The sequence below is a fragment of the Heterodontus francisci genome, chromosome X, assembly GCF_036365525.1.
Source record: "Heterodontus francisci isolate sHetFra1 chromosome X, sHetFra1.hap1, whole genome shotgun sequence".
Taxonomy (NCBI): domain Eukaryota; kingdom Metazoa; phylum Chordata; class Chondrichthyes; order Heterodontiformes; family Heterodontidae; genus Heterodontus; species Heterodontus francisci.
The window spans coordinates 15,350,974-15,365,307 of NC_090421.1; the positions used below are offsets into that span (position 1 = coordinate 15,350,974).

The following is a 14,334-nucleotide window of genomic DNA, read 5'->3' on the forward strand; positions in this document are numbered from 1 at the left end:
TCCCACAAAGGGAAACATCCTTTCCACATCCACCCTGTCAAGACCCCTCAGGATCTTATATGTTTCAGTCAAGTCGCCTCTTACTCTTCTAAATTCCAGCGGATACAAGCCTAGCCTATCCAATCTTTCCTCGTAAGACAGCCCACCCATTCCAGGTATTAGTCTAGTAAACCTTCTCTGTACTGCCTCCAACGCATTTACATCCTTCTTTAAATAAGGAGACCAGTATTGTACGCAGTACTCCAGATGTGGTCTCACCAATACCCTATATAGCTGAAGCATATATAACCTCCCTACTTTTGTATTCAATTCCCCTCACGATAAATGATAAAATTCTATTAGCTTTCCTAATTACGTGCTGTACCTGCATACTAACCTTTTGTGATTCATGCACTAGGACTCCCAGATCTCTCTGCATCTCAGAGCTCTGCAATCTCTCACCATTTAGATAATTTGCTTTTTTACTCTTCCTGCCAAAGTGGGCAATTTCACACTTTCCCACATTATACTCCATTTGCCAGGTCTTTGCCCACTCACTTAACCTATCTATATCCCTTTGTAGCCCCATTATGTCCTCTTCACAAGTTACTTTCCTACGTATCTTTGTGTCCTCAGCAAATTTAGCAACCATACCTTTGGTCCCCTCATCTAAGCCATTTATATAAATTGTAAAAAATTGAGACCCAGCACAGATCCCTGTGGTACACCACTTGTTACATCTTACCAACCAGAAAATTACCCATTTATGCCTACTCTGTGTTTCCTGTTAGCTATCCAATCTTCTATCCATGCCAATATGTTAGCCCCCTACACCATGAGCTTTTATTTTTTGCAATAACCTTTGATGTGGCACCTTATCAAATGCCTTCTGGAAATCTAAGTACAATACATTCGCCGGTTCCCCTTTATCCACAGCACATGTAACTCCCTCAAAGAACTCCAATAAATTGGTTAAACATGATTTCCCTTTCACAAAACCATGTTGACTCTGCCTGATTACCTTGAATTTTGCTAAATGCCCTGCTATAACATCTTTAATAATAGCTTCTAACATTTTCCCTATGACAGATGTTCAGCTAACTGGCCTGTAGTTTCCTGTTTTCTGTCTCCCTCCATTTTTGAATTAAGAAGTTACATTCACTATTTCCCAACCTTCCCCGAATCTAGGGAATTTTGGAAAATTAAAACCAACGCATCAACTATCTCACTAGCCACTTCTTTTAACACCCTAGGATGAAGTCCATCAGGAACCGGGGACTTGTCAGCCCGCAGCTCCAACAATTCGTTCAGTACTTTTCAGTAATTTTCTTGAGTTCCTCCCTCCCTTCGATTTCCTGACTTACAGCTAATACTGGGATGTTACTTGTATCCTCAATAGTGAAGACCGATGCAAAATATTTGTTCAGTTCATCTGCCATGTCCTTATTTTCCATTATTAATTCCCCAGACTCACTTTCTACAGGACCAACGCTCACTTTGTTAACTTTTTTCTTTTTAAAATATCTATAGAAACTCTTACTATCTATCTTTATATTTCTAGCTAGCTTTCTCTCGTACTCTAATTTTACCTTTCTTATCAATCTTTTAGTCATTCTTTGCTGTTTTTTATTTTCAGTCCAATCTTCTGACCCACCTCCCATCTTTGCGCAATTATAGGTTTTTTCTTTAAGTTTGATACTATCTTTAACTGTTTTAGTTAACCACGGATGGCGGGTCCCACCTTTGGAATTTTTCTTTCTCATTGAAATGTATCTATTCTGTGTATTCTGAAATATCCCCTTAAATGTCTGCCACTGCATCTCTATTGACCTATCCCTTAACTGATTTTCTGGTTCACTTTAGCTAGTTCTGCTTTCATGCCCTCATAATTGCCCTTTATTTAAGTTTAAAATACTAGTCTTGGACCCACTTTTCTCTCCCTCTCCCTCAACCTGAATGTAAAATTCAATCATATTATGATCGCTGCTACCTAGGTCGCCTTAACTATGAGGTCATTAATTAATCCAATCTCGTTGCACAATACCACATCTAGTATAGCCTGCTCTCTGGTTGGCTCCAGAACGTATTGTTCCAAGAAATTATCCCAAAAACATTCTATGTACTCCTCATCTAGGCTATCTCTGCCCATCTGATTTTTCCAGTCTATATGTAGGTTAAAATCCCCCATAATTATCGCTGTACCTTTCTGACAAGCTGCCATTATTTCTTCCTTTATACCCCATCCTACAGTGTAGTTAATGTTAGGTGGCCTATACACCACTCCCGCAAGTAACTTCTTGCCTTTATGATTTCTCATCTCTACCCAAAGTGCTTCTACATCCTGGTCTTCTGAACTTAGGTCATCCCTCTCTTTTGTTCTAATACCATCATTAAGTAACAGAGCTACCCCTCCACCTTTTCCTAGCTTCCTGTTCTTCCTAACTACCCTTCAATATTCAGGTCACAATCTATGTCGTCCTGCAGCCATGTCTCTGTAATGGCTATCATATCATACTTATTTATTTCTATTTGCACTCTCAGTTTGTCTGTTTTGTTTTGAATGCTACGTGCATTTAGATACAGAGTCTTTAGTTTTGTCCTTTTATTATTTTTTTAACCTCTAGCCTTATCTGTTGATTTACTCTTGGATTTGTACGCTCTGTCCCTTCCTGTCACAGTCTGTTTATCATTTCCCATATTAATACCTGTCTCTCTTGCCTTGTCTCTACTCCTTGATTTACCATATCTTCCCAAATTTGATCCCTTGCCCCCACTGTTAAGTTTAAAACCCTCTCTACTTCTCTAGTTATGCGGCTCGCTAGAATACCGACCCCAGCACAGTTCAGGTGTAGACCGTCCCAACGGTACAGCCACCACTTTCCCCAGTACTGATGCCAGTGCCTCACAAACCGGAACCCACCACACCAGTCTTTGCGCCATGCATTAATTTCTCGACTCTTATTTGCCCTATGCCAATTTGCATGTGGTCAGGTAATAATCCAGAGATTGTTACCTTTGAGGTTCTGCTTCTTAATTTGGAGCTTAGTTCCTCATACTGACTATGCAGGATATCTTTCCTTATCCTGCCATTGTCGTTGGTACCTACATGGACCACGAAGACTGGATCCTCCCCCTCCCACTGTAAGTTCCTCTCCAGCCCTGAGCAGATGTCCCGAACCCTGGCACCAGGCAGGCAACACAGGACTCTCGCTCTTTGCTGCAGGGAACAGTGTCATTCCCCCTAACTATACTGTCCCCTATTACCACTACATTCCTTTTGTCTCCCTCCACTTTAATGGCTTCCTGTACCATGGTGCCATGGTCAGGTTGCTCATCCACCCTGCAGCCCCCACTCTCATCCAAACAAGCTGAAAGAACCTCAGACCTGTTGGACAATCGCAAAGGCTGAGGCTGCTGCACTCCTGCCTTCTGGGTCCCCTTGCCTGCCTCAGCTGCTGCCACACTCTCCTGTCCCTGACGACTGACCAAATCAGAAGACCCTATCCTAAGGGGTGTGACCGCCACCTGGTACAAAATGTCCAGGTAACTTCCCCCTCCCTGATGTGTCGCTGTGTCTGCAGCTCGGACTCCAGTTCAATGACTCTGAGCCGAAGCTCTTCGAGCCGCAAACACTTACTGCAGACGTGTTCGCCCTGGATCACACTGGCATCCAGGAGCTCCCACATACCTCAGCCATGACACATCACCTGTCCTGCCATCCTTAATGTGTTTTAATTAACTACTTAATTATTTTATTCAATTGTTTATTTTATTTTCCTTTTTTATATATATTTTATTAAGCTTACCACTAGTTCATTTACTATTTTAAACGTTAGGATGAGAATGGACCTGAATCACTAACCAGATACTCACCAAACAGGCAGCTTCTTCCCAAACCAATCACCTACCTGCTTGCCTGTGATGTTTGATGCTATGTTTGATTTAAATTGAAATAACAGCTTACCTGTATACTCACCCCGGCAGCTTTCTGTTTCCCTGCTCTCAATGTTGATTGTGACATCACTCTGATGTCACTTTTCGATTTTTCCCTGCCGCTCCCGCCGTGCTCCTCTCTCTTTCTCCGCTCCCGCTGTGTTCCTCTCTCTCTCTTTCTCCGCTCCCGCTGTGCTCCTCTCTCTCTCTTTCTCCGCTCCCGCTGTGTTCCTCTCTCTCTCTTTCTCCGCTCCCGCTGTGTTCCTCTCTCTCTCTTTCTCCGCTCCCGCCGTGCTCCTCTCTCTCTCTTTCTCCGCTCCCGCCGTGCTCCTCTCTCTCTCTTTCTGCGCTCCCGCTGTGTTCCTCTCTCTCTCTTTCTCCGCTCCTGCCATGCTCTTCTCTCTTTCTCCACTCCTGCCGTGCTCCTCTCTCTCTCTTTCTCCGCTCCTGCCGTGCTCTTCTCTCTTTCTCCGCTCCTGCCGTGCTCCTCTCTCTCTCTTTCTCCGCTCCTGCCATGCTCCTCTCTTTTTCTCTGCTCCTGCCGTGCTCTTCTCTATTTCTCCGCTCCCGCCGTGCTCCTCTCTCTCTCTCTTTCTCCGCTCCTGCCGTGCTCCTCTCTCTCTCTTTCTCCGCTCCCGCTGTGCTCTTCTCTCTCTCTTTCTCCGCTCCCGCTGTGCTCTTCTCTCTCACTTTCTCCGCTCCCGCTGTGCTCTTCTCTCTCTCTTTCTCCGCTCCTGCCATGGTCCTCTCTTTTTCTCCGCTCCCGCCGTGCTCCTCTCTCTCTCTTTCTCCGCTCCTGCCGTGCTCCTCTTTTTTTCTCCGCTCCTGCCGTGCTCCTCTCTCTCTCTCTTTCTCCGCTCCTGCCGTGCTCCTCTCTTTTTCTCCGCTCCCGCCGTGCTCCTCTCTCTCTCTTTCTCCGATCCTGCCGTGCACTTCTCTTTTTCTCCGCTCCTGCCGTGCTCCTCTCTCTCTCTTTCTCCGCTCCTGCCGTGCTCCTCTCTTTTTCTCCGCTCCCGCCATGCTCCTCTCTCTCTGTTTCTCCGCTCCTGCCGTGCTCTTCTCTCTCTTTTCCTCCGCTCCTGCCGTGCTCCTCTCTCTCTCTCCGCTCCTGCCGTGCTCTTCTCTTTTTCTCCGCTCCTGCCGTGCTCCTCTCTCTTTCTCCGCTCCTGCCATGCTCCTCTCTTTTTCTCCGCTCCCGCCGTGCTCCTCTCTCTCTCTTTCTCCCCTCCTGCCGTGCTCTTCTGTTTTTCTCCGCTCCTGCCGTGCTCCTCTCTCTCTTTTTCTCCGCTCCCGCTGTGCTCCTCTCTCTCTTTTTCTCCGCTCCTGCCGTGCTCCTCTCTCTTTTTCTCCGCTCCTGCCGTGCTCCTCTCTCTCTTTTTCTCCGCTCCCGCCGTGGTCCTCTCTCTCTCTTTCTCTACTCCTGTCGTGCTCCTCTCTCTCTTTTTCTCCGCTCCTGCCGTGCTCCTCTCTCTCTCTTTCTCCGCTCCTGCCGTGCTCCTCTCTCTTTCTCCGCTCCTACCATGCTCCTCTCTTTTTCTCCGCTCCCGCCGTGCTCCTCTCTCTCTCTTTCTCCGCTCCTGCCGTGCTCCTCTTTTTTTCTCCGCTCCTGCCGTGCTCCTCTCTCTCTCTCTTTCTCCGCTCCTGCCGTGCTCCTCTCTTTTTCTCCGCTCCCGCCGTGCTCCTCTCTCTCTCTTTCTCCGATCCTGCCGTGCACTTCTCTTTTTCTCCGCTCCTGCCGTGCTCCTCTCTCTCTCTTTCTCCGCTCCTGCCGTGCTCCTCTCTTTTTCTCCGCTCCCGCCATGCTCCTCTCTCTCTGTTTCTCCGCTCCTGCCGTGCTCTTCTCTCTCTTTTCCTCCGCTCCTGCCGTGCTCCTCTCTCTCTCTCCGCTCCTGCCGTGCTCTTCTCTTTTTCTCCGCTCCTGCCGTGCTCCTCTCTCTTTCTCCGCTCCTGCCATGCTCCTCTCTTTTTCTCCGCTCCCGCCGTGCTCCTCTCTCTCTCTTTCTCCCCTCCTGCCGTGCTCTTCTGTTTTTCTCCGCTCCTGCCGTGCTCCTCTCTCTCTTTTTCTCCGCTCCCGCTGTGCTCCTCTCTCTCTTTTTCTCCGCTCCTGCCGTGCTCCTCTCTCTTTTTCTCCGCTCCTGCCGTGCTCCTCTCTCTCTTTTTCTCCGCTCCCGCCGTGGTCCTCTCTCTCTCTTTCTCTACTCCTGTCGTGCTCCTCTCTCTCTTTTTCTCCGCTCCTGCCGTGCTCCTCTCTCTCTCTTTCTCCGCTCCTGCCGTGCTCCTCTCTCTTTCTCCGCTCCTACCATGCTCCTCTCTTTTTCTCCGCTCCCGCCGTGCTCCTCTCTCTCTCTTTCTCCCCTCCTGCCATGCTCTTCTGTTTTTCTCCGCTCCTGCCGTGCTCCTCTCTCTTTCTCCGCTCCCGCTGTGCTCCTCTCTCTCTCTTTCTCTGCTCCTGCCGTGCTCTTCTCTTTTTCTCCACTCCTGCCATGCTCCTCTCTCTCTCTTTCTCCGCTCCTGCCGTGCTCCTCTCTCTCTTTTTCTCCGCTCCTGCCGTGCTCCTCTCTCTCTTTTTCTCCGCTCCTGCCGTGCTCCTCTCTCTCTCTTTCTCCGCTCCTGTCGTGCTCCTCTCTCTCTCTTTCTCCCCTCCTGCCGTGCTCTTCTCTTTTTCTCCGCTCCTGCCGTGCTCCGCTCTCTCTTTTTCTCCGCTCCTGCCGTGCTCCTCTCTCTCTCTTTCTCCGCTCCTGCCGTGCTCCTCTCTTTTTCTCCGCTCCCGCCGTGCTCCTCTCTCTCTCTTTCTCCGCTCCTGCCGTGCTCTTCTCTTTTTCTTCGCTCCTGCCGTGCTCCTCTCTCTCTCTTTCTCCACTCCTGCCGTGCTCCTCTCTTTTTCTCCGCTCCCGCTGTGCTCCTCTCTCTCTCTTTCTCCGCTCCTGCCGTGCTCATCTCTCTCTTTTTCTCCGCTCCCGCCGTGCTCCTCTCTCTCTCTTTCTCCACTCCTGCCGTGCTCTTCTCTTTTTCTCCACTCCTGCCATGCTCCTCTCTCTCTCTTTCTCCGCTCCTGCTGTGCTCATCTCTTTTTCTCCACTCCCACCGTGCTCCTCTCTCTCTCTTTCTCCCCTCCTGCCGTGCTCCTCTCTCTCTCTCTCTCTCTCGCTCTCTCTCTCTGCTCCTGCCACGCTCCTCTCTCTCTCTTTCCCATACCGCCGTGCTCCTCTCTCTCTCGCTCTGTCTCTGGTCTCTGGGCTTTTGGCGTGCTTTTTAAACCTCCACTCCCACCGTTCTCTCTCTCTCTCTCTCTCTCTCTCCCTCTCTCACTCTCACACCCTCACTCTCTCTCTCTCCCCCTCACTCTGTCTCCGGTCTCCTGCAAGTTGCAGAGAAACCTTTAATAACCGCTAATTAACTTCAGTAAATATCTATTTTTAGCAATTAGACTTTGTAGCTTTAAAGGAACAAAGTTACATAGAGCTGAATTTCAGTCATAGAATAATGTGTTATATGTTATAGTTTAACACTCCTCTCTTTGTCCTCTGACCTACCACACTAGGTTCACCAGTTCAAGGTCTAAGCTGCTTAAAGAATACTTTGCAAAGGTTGTATGAGTGGAAAATATCTTTTTTATCTGGTTAATTATTTATGATTTTTAAGCTGTTCTTGCACCAGATACAATTTTCTCACACTGCAACAAGTAGCTATATCAGAATTCCCATCAATCAAGTGAATGTGGTTTGTGGTTTACACAGGTTTGGGGGACAGCAGAGGTTGAAATAGTTTGATCATTCAAGCATGTTGTCGTTACACAGCAATGATATATAATTTTATTTAAAGTATATAAAGTGTAAATGGAAAAAAAATCCATCTGCTATTAAAAAATGCTATGGGTAAGCATTTCTGCCATTCACTTATTTGTTACTTAAAATAACACTTGAGGCTGAATTTACAGCCTATAGTTCGATGCGATAATGTAATGTTGTCATATTGTATAAATGTCTATCTCAAGCCAGAATCCTAAGTGCAAGAATGGAGGGGATAACCACAAAAAAAATGCTCATTTTGGAAGAGACCTGAAATGTCTGAATATTTGAGATAGTGATTTTACAGTGGGAGTAATGGTGGTGGGGTGGTGCAGTTAGAAGAGTTTTGCATTGGTTTAAATGACACAATTGCTGTAAATTTTGCTTGCATGGCTTTTGGAAGAACTCAGGTTAATGAAATGAGTGTTGGTTTAGTTGTACATACTATTCATGTTCCCAGATCAGGGTGCTTTGTTGGCAATGGGTGCAGCGTTTGCCTTAGCTTTTCTGGGGGTATTGTGGTTCAGTCACAATTTTTGTGGCACCTAGAACAGATGGTGATTTGTTTCCATCTTCCCCTTCATATCAGCCTGTCCTTGTTGTACTGGGTGTGTTGTAAAGTTTGTAAAGGAGGTTATGGTTTTGTATCTGAAATACTGGCTCTGTAGCTGTCTGTACCATATATCAATAAATGGCTATAACACTAAAAAGGTTTAGGATGGTTACATGCTCTTCACTTAAATGTTCCCTTTTTGTCTGCCCAGTCATTTTAACAGATGAAGAGGTTCAGAGGAAAAAGGAGATAATTTTAAAACGGAAAGAAGAAGCAGCAATAAAGGAGGCTAAGAAACCAAAGTTGTCAGATGAGCAAGAAAAACTGATTGCCTTATTGGTTGAAGCCCACCATAAAACATATGATGCAACGTATTCGGACTTCAGCCAGTTCAGAGTATGTATCTGGGCCAAGAGCAGGCACGTGACAAAAGTTGTAATTGTTTACAATGTAAAAATATTTTTGGTAGATATAGGGAAAGTTAGTGCTAATAACATAGATAAAAGGCAAAATCGCTTTTAGAACTCTAGGGTGTAGGCCCTAGGGATTTGTCAGATTTCAGTCCCTTAAGTTTTTCCAGTAATTTATCTTTTCCTCGCTCTTTTTAGCCCCTGGGTACTCTCTATTTCTGGTATGCGACTTGTGTCTTCTACTGAGAAGGCAGCCACAAAATATGTGTTCAATGTCTGTTATTTCCTCATTCCCCATAATAATTTCCTCTGTCTCTGCTTCTAAGGGACCAATGTTTACTTTAGCTACCCTCTTTATATACTTGTTACAGCTCTTACAATCTGTTTTAATATTCCTGGCTAGTTTACTCTTGTATTCTAATTTTTTTCCATTGTTATCAACTTTTTGGTGGCCCCTTGCTGGTTTCGAAAACACTCCGAATCCTCGGATTTGTTACTATTCTTTGCAACATTATAAGCCTCTTCTTTTAATCTAATACTATCCTTAACTTCCTGAGTGAACCACAGAGAGATCTTTCTTGCTGAGTTTTTATTAATGGAATATATTTTTGTTGAGCATTTTGAATTGTTTCTTTAAATGTTTCCCACTGTTTATTTGCTGCCATATCTTTTTGTCTACATATCCAATCAACCTCAGCCAGCTCTCTCCTCATACCTATGTAATTGGCTTTGTTTAAGTTTAAGATTCTTGTTTGTGATTGGAGTATGTCCCTTTTGAAGTCACTTCCGGCACGACTGCCAGCACCTGCTCCAGCCACAATGCACCTTTCCTTGAAGACATGCAGGCTAGCTTTAAGTGGTGCTCACAATTTTGGCCCGTTGCTGAGAATGGAACCAGGTGAGAGCAGTCCCACCCAGCTGGATAATGGAGCAGAGGCATTGGAGGAGGAGGATGTGAACAATCATCTCAAAGGACAAGGAGGGATAGTTTACCTTTGTCACAAGCACATCGGATGTAATTTGTGACTTGAATAAGAGCTGTTTGGTTACTATGGCAGGGACAGAAACCTGATTGGAGGGATTCAAACATGGAGCATATCCCTTTCAAACTTAACATCGAATTCAATTGTATTATGATCTTCATCATCATTGTCTTATTGCTCTTCCACCACTGCCTGGCCAGGTTGCAGTTCTTGGGAATCTGAAAGGAGAAAGGCACAAGGGTAAGGTTGTGGAGTTGGGGGGGTGCGGAGGGTGGGGGAGAAGTAAGAGGTGCATGTTTACATCATCTGCAGTTTGTAAATCAGAAGAGAGTGTGGGATAATGGGGAGGTGGGATGTGCGAAGGAGGATTCGCTATGAGGATACCATCACCTTAGATGGTTTCAGCCCCACAGCTGGCCACGGCCTCAGCTATGGCCACTCCAATAATAGTCAGCACCATCTCCTCTGTGGCAGTTAGAACATGCAGGTACGCCTCTCCCTCTGCTCCAGTTAGTTCCTGCTGTCTCCAATTGTGTGTCACCTTGTCTAGTGCAATATGTGTGGGCGATGTGACTGTCATGGTTGAATAGCTGGCAGTGTGTGCAAGCTGTGAGATGTGAGTGTGAGGTTTGCAGCAGTGCTGAACATGCGAGGGTGAGGTAAAGCATATGAATGTTAGATATGAGTCCTGAATGATGGAGATTGTTGGTAGGTGAATGTTGGGGCCGTGGTGAATTGAACAATCTGTGAGGTTTATGGTGCAGTTGGTAGGATATGACATTTGAAGATGCATTCACTGAGCTTGACCACTCGTGTGAGGCCATTGAACTTCTTGTGGCACTACATCCAGGTCCTTGGGACTAAACTCCTCGCATTGACCTCCATGGCTATTGGCTCCCACTGCCACCTTCCCACCTCCGCTAAAATTAAGTCTGGGACAGGAAGGCCCAACAGCCTTCCTGCCCCGCCGCCAATTGAGGCCCTTAACTGGGCAATTAATGCCCAATTAAGGGCCTCATCCCACCGCCGCCGCACGGGAAGCACGGCAGGAAAAACCTTATGGGCTGCTTTCTGGCTCCAGGGGTGTCCCTCATTAATAGTGCCTGAATGAGGGACCTGGCATCGGGAAGGCAGGAGCCCACTGAGAGTCACTCCCACCACCACCCCCCCATCCCTAGCTACCGGCTCCCCTACATCCGCCTCCCACGTGACCCCCTCTCGCCCTGACCTACCTGTGGCCTGGGTTCAGAGCCGCTCCTTGGCCTTGGAAGGATGGTCCACTGGCAGCAGCCACTCCTTCCGCGGTGGCACTGCTCAGTGAAAGAGCTGCCAGCCTCTGCTTGGCCGGCAGCTCTCCAAGGGCGGGACTACCTTTGCCAGGGTCCTTAATCCTGTCAACTGCCTAATTGGCACTAGATTCAGCAGGCCTCCCACAGAGGAGGCAATGTAGGATTCTCGGCATTGGTTTTTCTGGATGTCAAGACCCCTGTCGCCAGGATAAAATCCCGGCCATTGTCTTTAGTTCCCGACACAAACTCCATTCCCTAGCTATTAACTCAATTCCTCTCTCTGGCAACTGTCTGAGGCTGAACCAGACCGATCACAACCGCACCAGCTCCTGTTCACACACTGCCCCTGTGTTCGTTGATCTACACTGGCTCTTGGTCCTCAGTTTTAAGATTCTGATCCCTGTCTTCAAATCCTTCCCTGGCCTCTCCCTATCTCTGTAATCTCCTCCAGCCCTACAGCTCTCCAAGATCTCTGCGCTGTTCTGGCTTCTTGAGCATTCCCGATTTTAATCACTCCACCATTGACAGCCATGCCTTCCAGCTGCATAGACCCAAAGCTCTGAAATTCCCTTCTAAACCTCTCCACCTCTTTCCTCCTTTAAGACACTCCTTAAAACCTACCTCTTTGACCAAGCTTTTGGTCATCTGACCTAATATTTCCTTACAGGACTCAAAGTCAAATTTTGTTTGATAACAGTCCTGTGAAGCACGTTGGGACATGTTACTACATTAAAAGGCACTATGTAAATACAAGTTGTTGTTGTTGTTGTTGTGTTCTCCTCGGATTTAGTGTGCTTTGCCTGCCAGCTTAAACAATGAACTGAAAGGTTAATTAGAGCTGTGAGCATCCCAAGTGTTGCATTTTGGCTCGAGATCATCTCTGTGATATTTATTGAAGAAGCATCTGTTCTAATCGCAGATTTGTACTGGAATTCTGATTGATGCCAACCAGGAATGGGCACCAACATGTTGCACCACGGACAAAATAATTGACTCAGCCATGGGCCTGGGGTCAATTAATTTGTATAGAAAGTACATAGCCAACCTAATACCATCAAAACACAGTCCTATTTAAAACACATTTCTCACTATTTAGTGAGATACCTGGCATTGTTTTTGCTTGCACTAGTAGTCAACATCTGCCCACACACTTGATGTAGCGATACAGAGAATGCGGATAGACATCCATCTGTCAGGAGTGATCTTGATCTCTTTCTCTCCCCTCTCACTCTCTTTCTCCCTCTCTGTGTCCATCTCTCACCCGTCTCTCTCTCTCCCCCTCCTCTCCTCCCCTCCCTCTAAGTCTTCTTCTCTTCAGCTCTTTCTCCTCATCTCTTTCTCCTCATCTCTTTCTCCCCACTCTCTCTCATAAGATCATAAGAACTAGGAGCAGGAGTAGGCCGTCCGGCCCCTTGAGCCTGCTCCGCCATTCAATAAGATCATGGCTGATCTTTTCGTGGACTCAGATCCACTTACCCGCATTCTCACCGTATCCCTTAATTCCTTTATTGTTCAAAAAGATATCTACCTTAGCTTTAAAAACGTTTACTGAAGAAGCGTCAACTACTTCGCTGGGCAAGGAATTCCATAGATTAACAACCCTCTGGGTGAAGAAGTTCCTTCTTAATTCAGTCCTAAATCTGCTCCCTCTAATCTTGAGGCTATGCCCTCTTGTCCTAGCTTCACCTGCCAGTGGAAACATCCTCTCTACTTGTATCTTATCTATTCCCTTCATGATTTTATATGTTTCTATAAGATCCCCCCTCATTCTTCTGAACTCCAATGAATATAATCCCAATCTACTCAGTCTCTCCTCATAAGCCAACCCCCTCAACTCCGGAATCAACCTAGTGAACCTCCTCTGCACCCTCTCCAGTGCCAGTATATCCTTTCTCAAGTAAGGAGACCAAAACTGCACACAGTACTCCAGGTGCGGCCTCACCAGTACCTTATACAGCTGCAACATAACCTCTCTGCTTTTAAACTCAATCCCTTTAGCAATGAAGGACAAAATTCCATTTGCCTTCCTAATTACTTGCTGTACCTGCAGACCAACCTTCTGCGATTCATGCACAAGGACACCTAGGTCCCTCTGCATAGCAGCATGCTGCAACTTTTTACCATTCAAGTAATAATCCTTTTTACTGTTACTCCTACCGAAATGAATGACTTCACATTTATTAACATTGTATTCCATCTGCCAGACCTTTGCCCACTCACTCAATGTATCTATGTTCCTCTGCAAAGTTTCACAGTCATCTACACACTTTGCTCTGCCACTCATCTTAGTGTCATCTGCAAACTTTGACACCCTACACGTGGTCCCCAACTCCAAATCATCTATATAAATTGTAAATAATTGCGGTCCCAACACCGATCCCTGAGGCACACCACTAGTGATTGATTGCCAACCAGAATAGCACTCATTTATCCCCACTCTCTGCTTCCTGTTAGTCAACCAATCCTCTATCCATGCTAATACTTTACCCCTAACACCATGCATCCTTATCTTATGCAGCAGCCTCTTGTGCGGCACCTTGTCGAAGGCCTTTTGGAAATCTAGGTACACCACATCCACTGGGTCCCCATTGTCCACCTTGCTCATGTCATCATAGAATTCCAAAAGATTTGTCTCACCTCTCTCTATCCCCCCTCTCTCTCCCCTCTCGTTCCCCGTTCTTTCTCTCTCCCCCTTCTCTCTCTCTCCCACTTCTCTCTCTCTCTCTCCCACTTCTCTCTCTCTCTCTCTCCCACTTCTCTCTCTCTCTCTCTCTCTCCCACTTCTCTCTCTCTCTCTCACTTCTCTCTCTCACTTCTCTCTCTCTCTCCCACTTCTCTCTCTCTCTCCCACTTCTCTCTCTCTCTCCCCCTTCTCTCTCTCCCCCCTTCTCTCTCTCCCTCCTTCTCTCTCTCCCCTTCTCTCTCGCTTCCCCTTCTCCCCTCCCTTCTCTCTCCCCCTCTCTCTCTCTCTCTCTCCCCCCGTTCTCTCGCCCCCCCCTCGCTCTCCCCTCTCTCGCCCCCCCACCCCTTCTTTCACCCCCCCCACCCCCCTCTCTCTCACACACCCTCGCCCCCTGCACCCCCTCGCCCCCCCTCTCTCTCCCCCCCCTCGTCCCCCGTCCCCCTCCCCCTCTCTCCCCCTTCTCTCTCTCCTCCCTTATCTCTCTCACTGCCCTTCTCTCTCTCTCCCCCTTCTCTCTCCCCCCTTCTCTCTCCCCCCTTCTCTCTCTCTCCCCCCTTGTCTCCCTCTCCCCCCTTCTCTCCCTCTCCCCCCTTCTCTCTCTCTCCCCCCTTATCTCTCTCACCCCCCTTCTCTCTCTCTCCCCCCTTCTCTCTCTCTCCCCCCTTCTCTCTCTCACCCCCCTTCTCTCTCTCACTCCCCTTCTCTCTCCCTCCTTC

General features: G+C 47.4%; 1 protein-coding gene across 3 annotated transcripts in view; it reads left to right on the forward strand.

The window, feature by feature from the left end:
• LOC137358744 (vitamin D3 receptor-like) overlaps positions 1 to 14,334 on the forward strand; it is a 199,181-nt gene that overhangs the window by 119,154 nt on the left and 65,693 nt on the right. For all 3 annotated transcript variants that reach the window (XM_068025042.1, XM_068025040.1, XM_068025041.1), the window contains one exon: positions 8,465 to 8,649. In XM_068025042.1, coding sequence (XP_067881143.1) covers positions 8,465 to 8,649 — 185 coding nt within the window. The remainder of the gene's footprint in view (positions 1 to 8,464; positions 8,650 to 14,334) is intronic.